At 42.1% G+C, this 22,614-nt stretch overlaps 1 protein-coding gene across 1 annotated transcript in view; it reads left to right on the forward strand.

Moving 5' to 3' along the window:
• stxbp4 (syntaxin binding protein 4) overlaps positions 1-22,614 on the forward strand; it is a 63,158-nt gene that overhangs the window by 34,781 nt on the left and 5,763 nt on the right. Inside the window, exons 14-19 of the mRNA XM_071393814.1 lie at positions 3,755-3,876; positions 4,913-5,002; positions 5,130-5,195; positions 15,954-16,136; positions 18,223-18,339; positions 19,197-19,246. Coding sequence (XP_071249915.1) covers positions 3,755-3,876; positions 4,913-5,002; positions 5,130-5,195; positions 15,954-16,136; positions 18,223-18,339; positions 19,197-19,246 — 628 coding nt within the window. The remainder of the gene's footprint in view (positions 1-3,754; positions 3,877-4,912; positions 5,003-5,129; positions 5,196-15,953; positions 16,137-18,222; positions 18,340-19,196; positions 19,247-22,614) is intronic.

Below are 22,614 nucleotides of genomic sequence, written 5' to 3' on the forward strand. Positions count from 1 at the left end.
TGTAAGCACAACCCCCACCTGTGGACATCGGGCACTCATACCACCCTCATGGAGTCTGTTTCTGACCGTTTGAGCAGACACATGCGCATTTGTGGCCTGCTGGAGGTCATTTTGCAGGGCTCTGGCAATGCTCCTCCTTGCACAAAGGCGGAGGTAGCGGTCCTGCTGCTGGGTTGTTGCCCCCCTACGCCTCCTCCACGTCTCCTGATGTACTGGCCTGTCTCCTGGTAGCGCCTCCATGCTCTGGACACTACGCTGACAGACACAGCAATCCTTCTTGCCACAGCTCGCATTGATGTGCCATCCTGGATGAGCTGCACTACCTGAGCCACTTGTGTGGGTTGTAGACTCCGTCTCATGCTACCACTAGAGTGAAAGCACCGCCAGCATTCAAAAGTGACCAAAACATCAGCCAGGAAGCATAGGAACTGAGAAATGGTCTGTGGTCACCACCTGCAGAACCACTCCTTTATTGGGGGTGTCTTGCTAATTGCCTATAATTTCCACCTGTTGTCTATTCCATTTGCACAACAGCATGTGAAATTTATTGTCAATCAGTGTTGCTTCCTAAGTGGACAGTTTGAGTTCACAGAAGTGTGATTGACTTGGAGTTACATTGTGTTGTTTAAGTGTTCCCTTAATTTTTTTGAGCAGTGTATTATTTTGTATTTATGTTATTTATTAAGTTTAACCAAAGGGGAAAGGTAAGTTGCGTGTTGAAAGAAATAGGTTGCAACTAGGTTTGTTAGTAATCAAACATAAAAGTCGGCATTGAATTGGTTTCAACTAAGGTTGCTAAATTACAGGAACTTTCAATAAATTCCCTGGTTTCCCAGCAATCCTGGTTGGAGATTTGTGGATTTCCTGCTTTTTCCCTTCTTATTCTGGGATTCCTCCAACCGGGATTTCAGGCGAACCAGGGAATTTATTGAAAGTTCCTGTAATTTTTCAACCCTAGTTTCAACAATTATATATATATATATTTTAAATGAGAACCTAATTGAAAACTAGCTGATGCAAAAAATGTTAATTGATCCAGAGTCATTTTTTACAGTTGTACCCTCATTTTAACCCTGATCTTTATGCTGACTCTAACTTGAACACATCCAACATTACACTAGCTCCTTAACCTTTACCTTAGCTTTCTAACGCTGACATTTACTGTACCTTACCACTTTACCTTAGCTAACCCGTTCACTATCTGTGGTCGTGTTCTCCTGCTCAGACGTTGCATGCATCAACCCATGATTGCATGTCATTTCATTGACTGTGCCGTCGGGCACCAGATTGCTATAACATATAATGTGGTTAGTTGATACGTAAAATACTTATCAAGGTATTGTAAGATCTGGCATGTGTCAGCAACCACATGAAAAAATACTACAGTTTACTATAGAATACTACAGCACTTACAATAGAATTCTATAGTAAATTGTACAATATAATCCCTACAGGTTATGCAAAAGAGCAGAAGTGCTGAATTATCTGTTCAGACCCCAGCCCTACCTACAGGTTGTGGAACATTTGATCTTTTAGTATTTCTCCAGTAGGTTTCCAGAAGGAGAAAGCCTCCGCTTTTGTGTCAAAGATAATACAACAAAAACACGATAGTAAATACTACAGTAATGCCTGAAAAAACACCACAGTAAATACTGTAGGGTAGTACAGTCTGCAAAAACACTACAGTTAAATACTGCAGTATACTACAATGTACAAAAACACTACATTAATTACTATAGTATATACTACAGTTTTCTTTACTACAGTATGTATACAATAGTTAACTGTAACTACTACAGTATACTACAGTAAATACCACAGTATCCGGAAAAACATTACAGTGAATACAACAGTCAAGTATGCGAAAGCACTACAGTGAATACTATAGTATTTATACCATAGTATACTTCTAGTATTTTTTCATGTGGGTTATCTTGACCACACTGATTTTATTGAAAGAGGACATTATAATAAATGTTCTTTCATCCAGAGAACTGCCTCTACAATACATACAGTTGAAGTCAGAAGTTTACATACACCTTTGCAAAGTACATTTAAACACATTTCTTTCACAATTCCTGACATTTAATCCAAGTAAAAATTCCCTGTCTTAGGTCAGTTAGGATCACCACTTTATTTTAAGAATGTAAAATGTCAGAATAATATTAGAGAGAATGATTTATTTCAGCTTTTATTTCTTTCATCACATTCCCAGTGGGTCAGAAGTTTACATACACTCAATTAGTATTTGGTAGCATTTCCTATAAATTGTTTAACTTGGGTCAAACGTTTTGGGTAGCCTTCCACAAGCTTCCCACAATAAGTTGGGTGACTTTTGGCCCATTCCTCCTGACAGAGCTGGTGTAACTGAGTCAGGTTTGTAGGCCTCCTTGCTTGCACACGCTTTTTCAGTTCTGCCCACACATTTTCTATAGGATTGGTCAGGGCTTTGTGATGGCCACTTCAATACCTTGACTTTGTTGTCCTAAAGCCATTTTGCCACAACTTTGAAAGTATGCTTGGAGTCATTGTCCATTTGGAAGACCCATTTGCAACCAAGCTTTAACTTCCTGACTGATGTCTTGAGATGTTGCTTCAATATATCCACATAATTTTTCTGCCTCATGATGCCATCTATTTTGTGAAGTGCATCCAGTCCCTCCTGTAGCAAAGCACCCCCACAACATGATGCTGCCACCCCCGTGCTTCACGGTTGGGATGGTGTTCTTCGGCTTGCAAGCCTCCCCCTTTTTCCTCCAAACATAACGATGGTCATTATGTCCAAACGGTTATATTTTTGTTTCATCAGACCAGAGGACATTTCTCCAAAAAGTACGATCTTTGTCCCCATGTGCAGTTGCAAACCATAGTCTGGCTTTTTAATGGCGGTTTTGGAGCAGTGGCTTCTTCCTTGCTGAGCGGCCTTTCAGTTTATGTCGATATAGGACTCATTTTACTGTGGATATAGATACTTTTGTACCTGTTTCCACCAGCATCTTCACAGGGTCCTTTGCTGTTGTTCTGGGATTGATTTGCACTTTTCGCACCAAAATACGTTCAACTCTGGGAGACAGAACGCGTCTCCTTCCTGAGCGGTATGACGGCTGCGTAGTCCCATGGTGTTTATACTTGCGTACTATTGTTTGTACAGATGAACGTGGTACCTTCAGGCGTTTGGAAATTGCTCCCAAGGATGAACCAGACTTCTGGAGGTCTCCAATCTTTTTCCCTGGTGTCTTGGCTGATTTCTTTTGATTTTCCCATGATGTCAAGCAAAGAGGCACTGAGTTTGAAGATAGGCCTTGAAATACATCCACAGGTATACCTCCAATTGACTCAAACATTGTCAATTATCAGAAGCTTCTAAAGCCATGACAAATTTTCTGGAATTTTCCAGGCTGTTTAAAGGCACAGTGTATGTAAACTTCTGACCCACTGGAATTGTGAAACAAAAAATTGTTGGAAAAATGACTTGTGTCATGCACAAAAGTAGATGTCCTAACCGACTTGCCAAAACTATAGTTTGTTTACAATAAATTTGTGGAGTGGTTGAAAAACGAGTTTTAATGACTCCAACCTACGTGTATATAAACTTCCGACTTCAACTGTATGTATAATGTAGCATGTTTCTATTGAAACTATAACAACAGGCAACAGTCTTTTCTTATGTGTTTTTCAGCGATACAAAATGTGCAACAAGCATCTATATTTATAGATTGTGATTATAAAACACATGTTATTACTCTGTGTGCAGACTTTGAGACACTGACACGGGAGCTGTTCAAGCTTCAGTTTGAGGAGTCAGGGGTCGGAGGTCAAGGCTCAAGGTTCGTGTCAGATGACCTCTCCAGTCTCCTAGAGTCACCTACCAACACGGTAGGAGATATTAATACTGTACACTTTAGCCTCTAGGCTTTTCTTCTGTGAAGACGCTAATGCATTGTAGTTGGTTAAGTGCACATCTGACTGCGAAATTTGAAATTGGTATGAGGATTTGCAGATCTGTCTTACGCTAAGGTGGCGATGGGCAACTCTAGTCCTCAGGGCCTGATTGGTGATACACTTTTGCCCCAGCAAACACACCTGACTCCAATAATCAACTAATCATGGTCTTTAGTTTAGAATGCAATTAGTTTAATCAGCTGTTTCATCTATATGGCTGGGGGAAAAGTGTGACACCAATCAGGCCCTGAGGACTAGAGTTGCCCATCCCTGCACTAACACAGTAGAGTGTTTCTCTATTGTAGCAGTGCTGTTTGCTGTTGTAAACATCCATGTGTAAAGTGTAATAGTGGTTATGGATGTCGACCTGTTGATGCTCTGCTTGAAGGTGATTAATGTGTGTAGTAGTGTGATTGTACAATATATGTTTGCAGTAAAGTCTTCAGTAACCGATATATTAGGGGTTTTGGGACACCCATCTGTTGTGACACCCATCTGTTCCATGCATTTGAACTGTTCCAGAGCTAGCACACCTGATTCAACTTGTCAACTACTGTAATTATCAAGCCCATGTTAGGTGCATCAGGTGAGCTAGTCCAGGACTACAACAAAATTGTGAAATATCTAGGGGTCCCCGAGGATAAGTTTGAAAACCACTGGCCTATATGCATGTGTTCCTATGTTGTAGTGTGTGTGAGAGTGTAATACACGCTGTAACTAAATCATGTAGTAACATGTTATTTTAATGATGATGTTGTGTTCCTGTGTTGATGCTATACATGATGGTAATGCCTGTTTGATGTAAAGCCTTTGACAAGGTGTTAGTCCCATGTTCCGGTGCTGTGATTATGTGTGAAGTAGAGCCTTTATTCATGTCCCTCTGTCTTCCGGTCTCTCCATATCATCCTTCACTGTTAGATCAGCCTTCACTTTCTGTCTAATAATGTCCCTGTTGTCCTGTATCTGTCAGCCTTCACTGTCTGACTCTGATGACCTGGAGGAGATGGAGAGACTGAGGAAAGACCACATTGAGGCTCTGAGAGAGATCAAGAAACTACAGGTATCACAGGAGTTAGAGAAATAAAACATTAGTAGGTCAGAAAACAGGAACATTTGTGTGTTGACTTTAGAGAATATATAGACTTTTTTTTTTTTTTATGTTCTTGCCGTGTCTCTACATTCTCCAGGAGCAGTTGGCAGAGTCAGAGAGACTTCACCTGCAGATGCAGGAAGAGCTGAACAGGGTCAAACAGGTGATTTTAGTATAGTTTATCTGGCCTTACACATACATCTGAAGCTCACTTACTGGAAGTTAGCTGGTTTTGTTGAGCTTTTTTGGGGGGTGCGTAGCTGTTTGCCTATTCACCAGAGGGCGCTCTGCACAAGCATGCACACTTACATGCATGCGTTTTATTCTGTAGGGTTCTTTGTCTTATGAAGAAGCAGGGAGCAAACCAGACACTTGAGGCCACATTAGGCTGCTGAGGGGAGGACAGCTCATAATAATGGCAGAAACCGAGCAAATGGAATGCCATCAAACACCTGCAGACCATGTGTTTGATGAATTTGATACCATTCCACTCCAGTCATTACTACGAGCAAGTTCTCCCCAATTAAGGTGCTACCAACCTCCTGTGTGCTTGAGTCCAACTGAAGTTTTGTTAACGACCGGCCGTGAAGAGGTAGCATAAGACTAGCATGCAATCTTTTAAATACATGTATCTAGATTACAGTTTATATTCAGCAAGCGATGGCGTTTTCTTGGTCATAGACTGTGGACTTCATACAATAATACAAGATTGTCCAGGTTTGTATTGTGGATGACCATGTCCGAAATCTGCCTTGCCTACTACTTACTAACGACATACTGTGTACTGTACTAATCTTACTACATACTATTTAGAACGTACTTTTTAGTAAAAACGCAGTAAGCAACAAATATAAACTAAGCTCATCCATACTAAGAATGCATCATGTTCTTTTTATTGAACCTTTATTTAACTAGGCGAGTCAGTTAAGAACAATTCTTATTTACAATGACGGCCTACCCCGGCCAAACCCTAACCCGGATAATGCTGGGCCAATTGTACGCAACCCTATGGGACTCCGATCACGACCGGTTGTGATACAGCCTGGAATCGAACCAAAGTCTGTAGTGACGCCTCTAGCACTGAGATGCGCTGCGCCACTCGGGAGCCCCTAATGTGTAATTGCGTTAATTCCCGCCATTCGTTCAATTTTGTACAGCACGTTCCCTTATCTGATTATCAGCTGTTGTCAAACGCACGTGGGTAGAGAAAGACAATTCTCTTCCTCAACAGTGTGTGGAGAATTCTAGTAGATGAAAAGCCAAAATTAGTATGGCATCCTGGCATTTTAAACATTTACTACATTTGACATTTCACATGCTATAACACTTTATATTTTTGCATACCCAAAAACCCTGCTATTTATGGTAGAATGCAACCAGGGGTATTCGGACACGGCCGATAAACTGATAACCCATGAGCATCACATACTGCATACACCCAACCACATGAGCGTCACATACTGAAACAAACAAACCCCTCATTATGAACTCCTTAATTCGCTACGGGACCCTAGAGCAGTCACACACTCTCTCAAACTTCCCCTCCATGCATGTTCGTCATCATTCCTAAGCATCTTTTCTCTGAGTGTGTTGAGAGCACGGGGTTTAAGCACGTACTGTATTGTAGTAGCACCGCGGCAGTACTCACCATGTGTAGGAGGGAGAAACGGACGGCACCGTGTAGGCTTACTGTATGATGTGTGAGACTACAGGGAACATAGAGGCGGGTGCACCCTAAATAGATCCTCCCTGTATTGTGAGTCATTGACACAGCACTCCTCTTCTTCTCTCTGGTTGCATCCCATCCCAAATGGCACTCTATTCCCTATATAGTGCACTACTTTTGACCAGGCCCATAGTAGAGCACTTAGGGGATAGTGTGTCATTTGGGACTCATCCTCTGATGCATAAAGCACATAGATCAATTTCCAAATGTAATATATCCCAACAGGCACTGGGATAGTAACATATTTATTCGGTTTTTCCATATCCCTCTATCTTCCTTCTGTACATCATGTTCGTCACGACACTGATTGCATATTAAGTAGTCACTACCTGGCTATCAGATTAAGTTCTACACCAGGGCTGCCCAATACTGGTCCTGGAGGCCTGAAACATTTGAGTTTTTTGTTTCTACCTGATAGTTAATTGCACTCAACTGGTGTCCCAGATCTGAATTAGTCCCTGATTTAAAAGGAGAGGATGGAAACCAGAAGTTTTTTGGCCCTCCGGGACCAGGTTTGGGCAGCCCTACTCTACACAGTAACACACGCGTATGCAGACAAATGCACAAACACACAGGCACACACACAAACACAGTGGGGTCATACTTGCGAACATTAGAAACAGTTAAAATGTAAACTCAGCCAATTAACATTGTTGATTTACTTGCACGTGATAGAACACTATTGTAGCTGGTCCCATCAGATAATCTGGCACACGTTAGTCCTATGCTAAAATCACCAGATGACAGTAATTATTTCCTGGAACAAGTTCTGCATTGGCCAATTACAAATGTAGTTGGATGTGAACAAACCCTTTTTCATAAGAGCACCCTTAACCAAGTCAACCACTCTCGTTATCATCCTACAGATTGCAGTAACAGTGTTAGTTATTTTAAAGAAGTTTATTGCGAGTCCACACTAGAGGAAAGTTTTTATCGTTCTACAGTACACCTGTCAATCCACTGATCAACACATCCGACTGCACACTGTAGGCCTACTAATGCTTTCAGGGTGTGTTAATTGTCAGTGACAACTGCAAATAATACTTCAATTTACGTACAATGAAAAATGATCTAAACTCGTATTTAATTGTAGCAAATCAACAGCAAACGCCGTTTAGCCTGCACATCTTTTACAGCATGTAATTGCTTGCCTCGTTGCTCAAGTGTTTTGCTTTGAATGTCACGTTCTTGACCTTATTTCCTTTGTTTAGCCTTGTTTAGTTGGTCAGGACGTGAGCTGGGTGGGCATTCTATGTTATGTGTTTCTATGTTGGGTTCATTCAACTAGCCTGATATGGTTCTCAATCAGGGGCAGGTGTTTTACGTTTCCTCTGATTGAGAACCATATTAAGGTAGGCTGTTCTCACTGTTTGTTTGTGGGTGATTGTTGCTGTGTCTGTGTTTGTTCGCCACACGGTACTGGTTCGTTCGTTTGTTCCTGTTCGTGCGTTCATGTTTTATGTTCTCAAGTTCAGGTCTGTTCACGTCGTTTTGTTATTTTGTATTTTGTCAGTGTTCTGTTTAGTTGGATAATTCATTAAAATTCAACATCATGAACATTCACCACGCTGCGCCTTGGTCCTCCTCTCTTCCACATAAAGACGAGCGTTACATTGAATGTGTAAGGCTTGGAAATAAAGATGGGCCAAACAACTTTTCTCTTCGATTATTAATATTTAATCCAACTGCTAGCTCCACATAGACCATGACAATCTGGGAATATTTATGAACACCAATAACCTTTACCCAGGTCAAGTATTCCATAGAGTAGGCTCGACTTCCAGGCCAGTAGGGTGAAAGCCTAGTAGAGGCTAACCATAGTGACTACGCCCTCTCCTGACGAGGAGACATTAGCATATCACTTTCTACAATTGTAACCTACATCTTGTAGTTTACCTGACATTTGATATAATGACAAAAGTAAACTGGCATGTTCTATTCGCTATCACATGTAGGTGCTTTCACCGGAGAAGCTTTTCCTCAAATAGTCTATTACAAACACAGTAATGGTCTATGCGAAACCGTATTTCCGAAACAACCTTGATCACTCACTTCACAAGGCTTGACAGGGTGGCACACTTTAGACTTAGGCTACCATTCAAATGTAGCCTCGCATATTAGGCCTACACTAATTATGATAGTGTGTTGTGGAGAGAAGTACATGCAAACCCTTGTAAATAAAGATTACGAATACATGAAGAGCTTCTTGTCGGAGTCCCTCTTGCAGACCCAACATAAGATACTGCCTCTGCTACATAAATAATTGTCGCTACTATAGGCTATATTACATAGACATGTAGGCTACACTTACACTACCAGTCAAAAGTTTTAGAATACTTACTCATTCAAGGGTTTTTCTTTATTTTGTACTATTATCTACATTGTAGAATAATAGTGAAGACATCAAAACTATGAAATAACACATGGAATCATGTAGTAACCAAACAAAGTGTTAAACAAATCAAAATATATATTATATTTGAGATTCTTCAAATAGGCACCCTTTGCCTTGATGACAGCTTTGCACACTCTTGACATTCTCTCAGCCATCTTCACCTGGAATGCTTTTCCAACAGTCTTTTCCTTCACTCTGCGTTCCGACTCATCCAAAACCATCTCAATTTGGTTGAGGTCTGGGGATTGTGGAGGCCAGGTCATCTGATGCAGCACTCCATCACTCTCCTTCTTGGTAAAATAGCCCTTACAAAGCCTGGAGGTGTGTTGGGTCATTGTCCTGTTGAAAAACAAATGATAGTCCCACTAAGCCCATACCAGATGGGATGGCGTATCGCTGCAGAATGCTTTTGTAGCTATGCTGGTTAAGTGTGCCTTGAATTCTAAATAAATCACAGTGTCAGCAGCAAAGCACCCCCACACCATAACACCTCCTCCTCCATGCTTCACGGTGGGAAATAGACATGCGAAGATCATCCGTTCACCCACACTGCGTCTCACAAAGACATGGCGGTTGGAACCAAAAATTTTACATTTCACTCCAGACCAAAGGACACATGTCCATCGGTCTAATGTCCATTGCTCGTGTTTCTTGGCCCAAGCAAGTCTCTTCTTATTATTGGTGTCTTTTAGTAGTGGTTTCTTTGCAGCAAATCGACCATGAAGGCCTGATTCACGCAGTCTCCTCTGAACAGTTGATGTTGAGATGTGTCTGTTACTTGTTCTCTGTGAAGCATTTATGTGGGCAGCAATCTGAGGTGCAGTTAACTCTATTGAACTTGTCCTCTGCAGCAGAGGTAACTTTGGGTCTTCCTGTCCTGTGGCGGTCCTTATGAGAGCCAGTTTCATCATAGCGCTTGATGGTTTTTACGACTGCACTTGAAGAAACTTTCAAGTTCTTGAAATTTTCCGTATTGACTGACCTTCATTGTTTAAAGTAATGATGGACTGTCGTTTCTCTTTGCTTATTTGAGCTGTTCTTGCCATAATATGGACTTGGTCTTTTACAAAATAGGGCTATCTTCTGTATACCACCCCTACCCTGTCACAACACAACTGATTGGCTCAAACGCATTAAGAAGGAAAGATATTCCACAAATTAACTTTTAAGAAGGTACACCTGTTAATTGAAATGCATTCCAGGTGACTACCTCATGAAGCTGGTTGAGAGAATGCTACGAGTGTGCAAAGCTGTCATCAAGGCAAAGTGTGGCTGTTTGAAGAATCTCAAATGTAAAATACATTTTGATTTGTTTAACACGTTTTTGGTTACTACATGATTCCATATGTGTTTTTTCATTGTTTTGATGTCTTCATTATTATTCTACAATGTAAAAATATAGAAAATTCCCTTGAATGAGTAGGTGTTCTAAAACTTTTGACCGGTAGTGTACATGTATACTGAACAAACATATAAACACAACATGCAACAATTGCAAAGATTTTACTGAGTTACAGTTCATATAAGGAAATCAGTCAATAGGGCCTAATTAATTCAATTCAAGTCTATGGATTTCACATAACTGGGCAGGGATGTAACCATGGGTGGTCCTTGGAGGGCGTAGGCCCACCCACTGGGGAGCCAGGCCCAGCCAATCAGAATGACGAAGCAGGATGTGGAGGTCCTGGGCAGGTGTGGTTACACGTGGTCTGCGGTTGTGAGGCCGGTTGGACGTACTGACACATTTTCTAAAACAACGTTGGAGTCAGCTTATGGTAGAGAAATGAACATTAAATTCTCTGGCAACATCTCTGGTGGACATTCCTGGAGTCAGCATGGCAATCTGTGACTGCGTTGTGTGACACAACTGCACATTTTAAAGTGGCCTTTTATTGTCCCCAGCACAAGGTGCACCTGTGTAATGATTGTGCTTTTTAATCAGCTTCTGCTTTTTGTGTTTATGGAACATTTCTGGTATTTTTTATATCAAATCAAATTTATTTATATCATTTCATGCAACATGGTACCGACACTTTGCTTTTATATTTTTCTACAACGCTTTATATACATTTTAATTATCATCTACTTTGTCACATATGCGTTATTTGATTCAAGGACCAACAATGGAGAGTTTTTTTCTTCCTCAAATTAAACCTTGCCCCTAAGGGAATTGCTTGTGCCTGTCGTTTTCCCCCGCTATCAAACACACCACAGTACTGGATCAAATGAGCTCAAAAGGATACATTGCCTTTCCGTTGAATCCATAAGAACGTTAAAGCTTTGTCTGGGATTTAACCCACCGTCTCGACACTTGCATCACAAGAAAGAGAACAAAGAGAACTTGATGGGAGTTAATTTTTTGTGGGAATTGAAAAAAGTTATAATTGAATACAGTTGAAATGTTTACAAATTAGATGCGCTGAAATGAAGGCAACTAACGAAAAAAAACACTTAGATTATAGCGATATTATGTATTTTCTCGCAAACAATGTAAAGTATGTTTAGATAGGTATAATGTAGAGCCAAGCATGTTGATTTTGAATCTGAGGGTATCCTGCTATTAACACACTTGTTGAATTATGCAAGTGAACAAGACAACAACAGTAATTATTGAGTCTAGACAGTGCAGGTACGGAAGATGGCACAAATGTTTGATGGTTGCAGCCATGTCGCTCCCCGTTATGTTAATGTATTCATATATGCAAATATGCTATATTTATGTAAATTTTGCACACATAATTATCTTTATATGAACACAGAATATAATAAAAAATACCTGATACAATAAGAAAATTTATAAATGAGTGCATTCTAATAAAAGTAAAACTCCATTATTTGTCTGTGCCAGTAAAATGTTTTATGTGCTATAATTCAGTCAATATCTGAGGATTATAACATTTCTAAAAGTTTGGAGTATCTTCACCCATTATCCAACTGTTGCATTAATTGGAAATATATTTTTTAACTTATTACCCCTTTTTCTCCCCAATTTCGTGATATCCAATTGGTAGTTACAGTCTTGTCCCATCGCTGCAACTCCCCTACGGACTCGGTAGAGGCGAAGGTCGAGAGCCATGCGTCCTCCGAAACACGACCCTGCCAAGCCGCACTGCTTCTTGACACACAGCCCGCTTAATCCGGAAGCCAGCCGCACCAATGTGTTGGAGGAAACACTGTACAACTGCCGACGGAAGTCAGCGTGCATGCTCGCGGCATGCCACAAGGAGTCGCTAGAGCGCAATGGGACAAGGACATCCCAGCCGGCCAAACCCTCCCCTAACCCGGACGACGTTGGGCCAATTGTGCGGCACCTCATGGGTCTCCCGGTCGCGACACAGCCTGGGATCAAATATTATAAATGTTTTTAAAACCTTTTTAACTATTTCGATGACCGTTGCTAAGTGCACAATATAAGAAATAGGGTGCCATTTGGGATGCTGCCTTTAAGAGCTCTGTATAGTGCTCCCTGCAGACTCAGCAGCTTCAGGCTCAGAGGGTAGCAGCATTACAGAACTAAATCCCTGCTGTCATCCCAGCCAGCACACAGAAAACATTACACAAGCGGATAAAGAAAATACATAATTTACTAGTAAAATAACTGAATTATGTATTGAATAGATCCAGGGACATGTCCTGCTGTTGCTATTTTGTGAAGGTTTACAACGCCATCTGATAAATCCATGTTTGATCAGTTTGCATGGGGTTTGGTTAGATTTTTTATTAAGGCTCTTTTGTAGAGCTGAGGGGAAAAGGAGAGACACAGACTAACAGTATATAAAGATACAATATTATGGGCTTACTCAGTGTTTAGAGTTACAGCTTGTATGTTGCTCTGCCCTATCGTGCCCTTCCTGTGTACTGATGCTGTTGGTCATTGCTAACTCGGGAAACTCATTCACATGACTGTGAGATGTATCCCAGCTTAAGTGATCTTATCCCTCGCTCTCTAGCTCTCTCTCTCGCTCTCTCTCCTTCTGTTCTCTGAAAGTCGGTTCTGAGAATATATAGAATTCCCAGTATTCCAGTCACAGGAACAGATGGTCTGGTGTGTGTGTATGCGTATGTGCCCATTTACTGGTGTGTGTGTGTGTGTGTGTGTGCGTGTGTGTGTGCACACATGTGTTCCATGTAGGGAACACCAGGGGAGATCTAGGTCACAGAGAGTTAGGTGTTTATTTTTAGCCAACAGCAAGGATCAGCATTGACCACACACACACACACACACACACACACACACACACACACACACACACACACACACACACACACACACAGAGAAATAGTTTGTGGAATAAATCCATCTGAGACTTTATAACTGGACGGCTATATTGAGGTTTTCCACATACCTACAGATTGATAATAGAACATTGGCTAGAGGGTTTGAACTTTGAACTAACTGACAGACTAATGCATGTTATGCCACTAGGCTTACGAAACATTGTTTTTTAAGTCTTCAGAGGCGTCGCCATCCCACGTTTTTTGTTAAAACCATGAACTGCAACTCAATATTACGCTACAGCTTGTATAGATTGGCCACACCACACGTGAGCCTTCTGTGTCAATTATCTACCGTATTATCATAGTATCAGGTACGGCTAGGGGTTCTTTCAGGTCAAGTGGTCAGGAAAAACTACTGGGAATTTTCTATGTAGAGCATTACATAATCTTATGTAATTATGTAGGTTAGTCTGTCAGGTTGTCTCTCTCCAGAGTAGTCCCATCATCCATCATGTGTCACTAGCGTTTTGACTCGCGTGTTAACACCACTCTAGCGTGTTGACTCTACTCTAGCGTGTTAACACTACTCTAGCGTGTTGACTCTACTCTAGCGTGTTAACACCACTCTAGCGTGTTAACACTACTCTAGCGTGTTAACACCACTCTAGCGTGTTGACTCTACTCTAGCGTGTTAACACTACTCTAGCGTGTTGACTCTACTCTAGCGTGTTAACACCACTCTAGCGTGTTGACTCTACTCTAGCGTGTCAACACCGCTCTAGCGTGTTAACACCACTCTAGCGTGTTAACACCACTCTAGCATGTTAACACCACTCTAGCGTGTTGACTCTACTCTAGCGTGTTGACTCTACTCTAGCGTGTTAACACCACTCTAGCGTGTTGACTCTACTCTAGCGTGTCAACACCGCTCTAGCGTGTTGACTCTGCTCTAGCGTGTTAACACCACTCTAGCGTGTTGACTCTACTCTAGCGTGTTAACACCACTCTAGCATGTTGACTCTACTCTAGCGTGTTAACACCGCTCTAGCGTGTTAACACCGCTCTAGCGCGTTGACTCTGCTCTAGCGTGTTGACTCTACTCCAGCGTGTTAACACCACTGTAGCGTGTTGACTCTACTCTAGCGTGTTGACTCAGCTCTAGCGTGTTGACTGCACTAGCGTGTTGACTCTACTCTAGCGTGTTAACACCACTCTAGCGTGTTGACTCTGATCTAGCGTGTTAACACCACTCTAGCGTGTTGACTCTACTGTAGCGTGTTAACACCACTCTAGCGTGTTAACACCACGCTCTAGCGTGTTGACTCTGCCCTAGCGTGTTGACTCTGCCCTAGCGTGTTGACTGCACTAGCGTGTTGACTCTACTCTAGCGTGTTAACACCACTCTAGCGTGTTGACTCTACTGTAGCGTGTTAACACCGCTCTAGCGTGTTAACACCACGCTCTAGCGTGTTGACTCTGCCCTAGCGTGTTGACTCTGCCCTAGCGTGTTGACTCTGCCCTAGCGTGTTGACTCTGCCCTAGCGTGTTGACTCTGCCCTAGCGTGTTGACTGCTCTAGCGTGTTGACTGCTCTAGCGTGTTGACTACTCTAGCATGTTGACTGCCCTAGCGTGTTGACTCTGCTCTAGCGTGTTGACTCTGCCCTAGCGTGTTGACTCTGCCCTAGCGTGTTGACTGCTCTAGCGTGTTGACTGCTCTAGCGTGTTGACTGCTCTAGCGTGTTGACTACTCTAGCATGTTGACTGCTCTAGTGTGTTGACTCTGCTCTAGCGTGTTGACTCTGCTCTAGCGTGTTGACTCTGCTCTAGCGTGTTGACTCTGCTCTAGCGTGTGATGAGTGAGGGAGACCTGCAGTGTTGTAAAGTACTGAAGTAAATATACTTTGGAGAACTACTTAAGTAGTTTTTCGGGATATCTGTACGTTACTTTGCTATTTATATTTTTCACAACTTTTACTTTTACTCCACTACATTCCTAAATAAAATAAGGTAATTTTTACTCCATACATCAGGGATAACACCCAAAAGTGTGGGAGCGTGCCCGCCTGTCTGTAAAAAAATGAAGACAAGGATTTTGATGTATAGCATTTACTTTTTACTTTTACTCAAGTATCAACACTTTTCCACCTCTGTATTTAAGTACATTTTAAACCAGATACTTTTAGACTTTTACTCAAGTAGTATTTTATTGGGTGACTCACTTTTACTTGAGTCATTTTCTATTAAGGTATCTTTACTTTTACTAAAGTATGACAATCAGTACTTTTTCCACCACTGGAGACCTGTTTGTGCGTGTCAGTGTCACACACCTCAGAACACTTTTATCCTCTAGCAGAGAATTACAAAAGAAAGCTAAAATGCCTCTGAAATAGGCCAAAATAATTGAAGAAACAAATTAAAGCAAAGCACCGTTTCTAAAAAAATAAATAATGTAGCATCCTTTTCATTCATTCAAGCAGTAAAATGTTCCAACACAAGTTCAAAGTGCACTGAACTTTTACCTACAGCATATTCCTGTGCCTGTTTGACTCTCCTGTCCTCTCCTCGTCACTCTCCCTGGTAGGAGGTAAAGTCTGGGACGGATGAGAGCCGTGCTCTGCGGAGCCGGATCCACTTGGCTGTAGCAGCCCAGAAGCAGGCCAGGGGAATGGAGATTGATTATGAGGAGGTGATCCATCTCCTGGAGGCTGAGATAGCCGAGCTCAAGGCCCAGAGGAATGAACAGCAGCAGCCCGGCCAGGCTAAGGTAACAGACTGGTTCTCAAATCATACCCTATAATCCCTATTGCACTACTTTTGACCAGAGCCACTATTCCCCATGTATTGCACTACTTTTGACCAGTGGCGTAAAGTACTTAAGTATCTGTACTTTACCATTTTATGTTTTGCCAACTTTTACTTCACTACATTCCTAAAGAAAATGTACCTTTTACTCCCTACATTTTCCTTGACACCCAAAAGTACTCGTTACATTTTGAATGCTTAGCAGGACAGGAAAATGGTCCAATTCACACACTTATCAAGAGAACATGTGGTCATCCCTACTGCCTATGATCTGGCGGACTCACGAAACACAAATGCATAATTTGTCAATTACAGTATGTCTGAGTAAATTTCAAAATTTTAAAATAAAATTAAAACTTTGTTTAATATAAGGAATTTGAAATTATTTATACTTTTACTTTTGATACTTAAGTATATTTACAACCAAATACTTTTAGACTTTTACTCAAATAGTATTTTACTGGGTAACTTTTACTTGAGTAACTTTCTATCAAAGTATCTATATTTTTACTCAAGTATGACAATTGGGTACTTTTTCCACCACTGCTTTTAACCAGAGCAACTATTCCCCATGTAGTGCACTTCTTTAGACCAGAGCTACTATAGCCTACACACTTTTTAACGTAACTATTTTCACCCATAGCGCACTACTTTGGACCAGAGACTACTTTTGAGAAGCAGAATTGCCATTAAACCTGTCAACCGCCATTCTCGGATTTGAGACCCCCTTCTCTCTTTCCTCTTTCTCTGTTGAGCATAAAACCCATGCCCAGACTGAGGTAACAGACTACACTACATTCCCCTGTTGGAATAAATAACAGTCTATTCCTCAAACGCATGTATTATTATCTTGGTGTAAGGTATCAACCACAGGGAGCTCTGCTAGATCTGAGGGGCCTTACTATACCCTGTCTCTCTCTCTCTATCTGTATCTGTCTCTCTGTATCTGTCTCTAAGTCTCTGTTTCTCTCTCACACTCTCTCTTCCCCTGTCTTCAAAGGTCGTAGCTCCTTCCTCTCCCTTCCTTCCATTTATCTGTATTTCCTTCTGTCCATCCTGTCATCCAGTGTGTCGAGCCCACCCAAACCCTGCTGGACCTTGCTCCTGGTTGCTTCCTTTCCTCCCTGTGTGAGTCCGTTCCAGGTTCCTCCCTCTCCCCTGTGCTGAGAAAAGTCTGCTCCTGATTTCCCCCCTCTTCCTGTCTGAGTCTGCAGGATTTACTGCTTCACTGTGTGAGTAAAATAAATTTAGACCCATCTCATCATTCTTAACTTCTCTCCCTTGCTTTCCCTCTCCCTCCTGTCACTGCTCACCCTTCCATACTGTGTGAGTCCGCACCAGATCCCCAATCCTCTTGTCTGTGATCCCGTTCCAGGTTTTCTCCATCCTGTTCGGGAGACCTTTACCTGGACCATAATTATAATCCCAGTTACACTTTTGGCATGTAGCCTACATAGTACTCTGAGTCAATGGGAAAAGTGTGTGATAATTTATAAATAAATAAAACATATCACACTTTTGGCAGTCACAGAAAAGTCAATAGAAACCTTTGCTATAGTTTTAAAATAATTTAACTATCATCAATGAATGACACTTTATTGAAAATATGTAACTTTATTGAAAATTAGGGCTGTTAATCCCAGGATTTGCTGTGATTAATCAAGATGAATCACAAATTCAGATTTAGCTCAAATTGAGCTGTAATTTAAGATTTGTTATACAAAAAGCATTGCAAGAATATTGACGCCTTGATGCTGTCCAAAATAACGGTTAGCAAAATCTGGTAAATTGATAATCACACTTTCTTTAACCTCATTGTCAACTTGTTTTGACATCACATTGTTGTTTTTAGCTGTATAGATTATGTATTTTGGACATTTTCAGTGTATTTTGAACGCTTTCAGACAATGCGATTAATAATAATAATAATAGTTTTATTTTTTTATAAAAAATAAACAATCTTTCAACTTATGAATGAAAACCCATCCAGATGCAGGCCAGTCAGTAGAACCCATGCTGATGACCTAGTCTGATGTCCTTCCTGATAGGATGAGGTGGAGGAGCTGAAGAAGAGAGTGGCCGTTCTGGAGTGTCAACTACGTAAGAACGAGGGGGCCAAAAAGGGCTTTGAGGTGTCCATGGGAAAACTGCTCAACTTCGTGGAGGTACTGTATGTGTGTGTACTGTGATTACTGAATGTCAACACTAACTCTCTCTCGAAGACCATTACTTCATATCTAGTTTACAATGTGTGAAGGGAAACAGGTTTGAGAAGGAGAAACAGATTTGAATTCACATCCTCAGAAAGAAAATACAGAAATATAAAGACAAACTGAAATTAGCATTTACATCTCTGAATAATGACAAGTTTATAAATAGCAGACCTGGGTTCAAATACGTGCTTTGTATTTGTATTTTAAAATACTTATTTTCTGGTGTATTTGAGTATTTTCAAATATTGTAGCTGAATCAACTACTTCTATTTGAAGTATTTTTTTTCAAATCAATTCCTATAAATACTACTTTAAAATATTTTCAAATACTTATTTCCAAAAACATAGCAAATACCCCTTGAACCAAACTGACCTGGCTTTAAATGCATGGGAGTATTTTAATATTTGTATTTGAAAATACACTTGTCTGTGTATTTGAGTATTTTCAAATACATGCCAATACTTTCCAACTGTATTTCAAAATATTAAAATCCAAATATTTACTTTGAAATGTATGTGAAAGTAATTGAAATACCTTAATAGTATTTGAAGCCATGTCTGATAAATAGGGTTGTAGTGTTCAGAAAAGTGGTCTCATCAAATGTGTCCCACATGGCGCCCTATTCCCTACAAATAAGAATTTGTTCTTAACTGACTTGCCTAGTTAAATAAAGGTAAAATAAAAAATTTTGACCAGAGCCCTATGTATATGTCCTGGTCAAAAGTAGTGTACCATAGGAAATGGAGTGCCATTTGAGATGCATATATCAACTCAAATAATACGTACGTTTACATTCCTTCCCATTTAGAATGTCCAAGACTTCCTCATTGAAAACCAAGGTCCCGTGAAGAGCTGTAGGTAAGAATGTGTATTGTGCACGTTTCTAATGAATAGAGAGTGAATCATGTCTGCTTCTTTCTTCAATAGTGGGCTATCTTTCAGATAATCTCCTTCATTCACAGTGTATACACCCTTACGAAAAAACCACATGATTTCACATGTGGAAAATCACATGATTTCACATGGCATTTCCACATGTTTTGTTGATGTGAAATCATTTGAAACCATGTGTTTTTTGGAACACTTCACATGTGATGATGTTTCACTTGTGAAACAATGTTTTTTTGCATTCGGCGGGGGAGAGTGTACTATTGATGGTTAATTCACCTTTGATGGAGCTGTGTCATAGTGCGGCAGATCACCTGGGGGTGGATTGGCCATCTTCTCCCCGCAGCGGCGTTCCGGCAGGTTTGGGGGAAGGTATTTACCTCCTGTCCTTGCAGCGGTGAAGCATCACTTACCCGTTTAAAGATTTTGCCGATGAGCTAAAGGCGACCTGGGATTCCCCTCATTCAGCCAGACTGATACTATCAGGTTATGGTGAGTTCATAAATGTAGAGGGTATGGAGGAGGCGGGGCTCGTTTGCACACTGCCAATGGATGGAAAGCTAGCGAGTTACTTAGCTCCAGAGGCTAACAAGGGGGCTAATCCTAGCACTGTGCTTCCAAATAAACAGTGCCGGTTCTCGGCGGATCAGCTGGACAAAGGGTACCAGGGTGAGTGTGTGACGGGCCGGTCGTTGAATGTGGTCACAATGCTGCAGATGTATCATATCGTTTTGCTACAGGAGCTGAATAAGACCATGGAGGCGGGGAAGCCGGCTCCATAGCTTCTCGATGAAAGCCATGCTACGACTGATTTTGTGCTGTGTCTGTCCCGCTGTTCTATCCTGGCTGTGTGGAAAAGTATGGAGGCTCAGGGCCATGTCTAGTTGATGTAATCTTGGATTCCTGAGAGGGACAGGCGGATGTATTTGGATGAACCAATTTCACCAACAAGGTTGTTTGGCTTGGTTATGGAGTCCTTACAGGCTTTTTCGAGGACAAACAAAAGTCCTTTGCAGGGGCGACGCAGCAGTTTCCGAGGCATAAAGGAAAGGGTCCGGGCCAGAAGCGTTTTTTTTACCGTATTGGTGCTTCTGGGCAGCGGCAGACGTTTTGGCACAGACACCGTGCTGGGTCGAAGAAGAGCAGGGTGAAAACGGATTATTTCGCGGTGAGGGGCAAGAGGCAGATCTGGTGAACCTAGCTGGAGGCCGGGTCACGAGATCCTCCCTAAGCATTTACTGTGGCAATAGTGCTCCCAAGTGGCTCGGTCAATGGGGGAAGTTACCGGTTGCCGAGGTCCCCGAACCCGGTGTGGTATCACAACGGCGGTACCACGAAAGCACATTGTTTCCACCCAATGTTCCTCAGTGTTTAGGGGTATCGAGAGGAGGCCTCAAGGAGGCATGAGGACTGCAGATGTGGCCAGGGCAATAAATTGCCATGTCTGTACTGTGAGACGCCTAAGACAGTGCTACAGGGAGACAGGACGGACAGCTGATCATCCTCGCAGTGGCAGACCACGTGTAACAACACCTGCACAGGATCGGTACATCCGAACATCACACCTGCAGGACAGGTACAGGATGGCAACAACAACTGCCCGAGTTACACCAGGAATGCACAATCCCTCCATCAGTGCTCAGACTGTCCACAATAGGCTGAGAGAGGCTGAACTGAGGGCTTGTAGGCCTGTTGTAAGGCAGGTCCTGACCAGACATCACCGGCAACAACATCGCCTATGGGCACAAACCCACCGTCGCTGGACCAGACAGGACTGGCAAAAAGTGCTCTTTACTGACGAGTCGCTGTTTTGTCTCACCAGGGGTGATGGTCGGATTCGCGTTTATTGTCAAAGGAATGAGCGTTACACCGAGGCCTGTACTCTGAAGCGGGATCGATTTGGAGGTGGAGGGTCCGTCATGGTCTGGGGCGGTGTGTCACAGCATCATCGGACTGAGCATGTTGTCATTGCAGGCAATCTCAAAGCTGTGCGCTACAGGGAAGATCTCCTCCTTCCTCATGTGGTACCCTTCCTGCAGGCTCACCCTGACATGGCCCTCCAGCATGACAATGCCACCAGCCTTACTGCTCGTTCTGTGCGTGATTTCCTGCAAGACAGGAATGTCAGTGTTCTGTCATGGCCAGCGAAGAGCCCGGATCTCAATCCCATTGAGCACGTCTGGGACCTGTTGGATTGGAGGGTGAGGGCTAGGGCCATTCTCCCCAGAAATGTCCGGGAACTTGCAGGTGCCGTGGTGGAAGAGTGGGGTAACATCTCACAGCAAGAACTAGCAAATCTGGTGCAGTCCATGAGGAGGAGAGGCACTGCAGCACTTAATGCAGCTGGTGGCCACACCAGATACTGACTTTTACTTTTGATTTTGATCTTATGTTCATACAAATATTTACACGTTAAGTTTGCTGAAAATAAACGCAGTTGACAGTGAGAGGATGTTTATTTTTTTCCTGAGTTCATGAAGACAAGTTTTCGAACTACCAGAAGTTTCTTTGAGAAGATATGTAAAACAATCTGTGCATTTGAACAGCAGCATAATTACACCTATTTCACTTTTGCATCTCAATAACCGAATGACCACTGCTGCACATGCTGCCTCTGTTTTGAACAGATTAGATCAGGTCCCAAACTGGGGTACACGCAATGCCGTCGGGGTTACGCCAAATAAAAATGTGATTCACATTTTTTTAAATATTTATGTATAAAAAAAGACATCCTCCTCACTCATGTGGTACCCTTCCTGCAGGCTCACCCTGACATGACATGGCCCTATATATGGAAAATGTATTTTCCAACGGGGCTATACATTTGGGTGAGGTTCTTTTCCTCGCCTGAGTAACATAATTTCACTGCCAAAAATAAAATGAAACCATCTTGGGTTCAGCGAAATAACAACACAATGTCAAATACAGGTAGCGTAGTCAAATAATTAACATCCAATCACATTAACCGTTCCTCTTTCGCTGGAATACCACTAACGGTCTGTATGTAGCCAAACGTAGCTGCTGCTCATGTTGGTATCTGTACTGATGGTGCAAAAGCCATGACAGGGAGACATTGTGGAGTGGTAACGCGCGTGCAAGCAGTTGCTCACGACACCACTTGGGTACACTGCAGCATCCACTGAGAGGCTCTTGCTGCCAAGGGAATGCATGACAGCTTGAAATACGTTTTGGACACTGCAGTGAAAATAGTTAACTTTGTTAAAGCAAGGCCCCTGAACTCTCATGTATTTTCTGCACTCTGCACTGATATGGGCAGTTTTCTTTACTGACCATAATTTTCTACTTGTCTGACTGCTTGCATGATGATGAGTTTCTCA

Source organism: Salvelinus alpinus, chromosome 3, assembly GCF_045679555.1.
Source record: "Salvelinus alpinus chromosome 3, SLU_Salpinus.1, whole genome shotgun sequence".
In the NCBI taxonomy this organism is placed as follows: domain Eukaryota; kingdom Metazoa; phylum Chordata; class Actinopteri; order Salmoniformes; family Salmonidae; genus Salvelinus; species Salvelinus alpinus.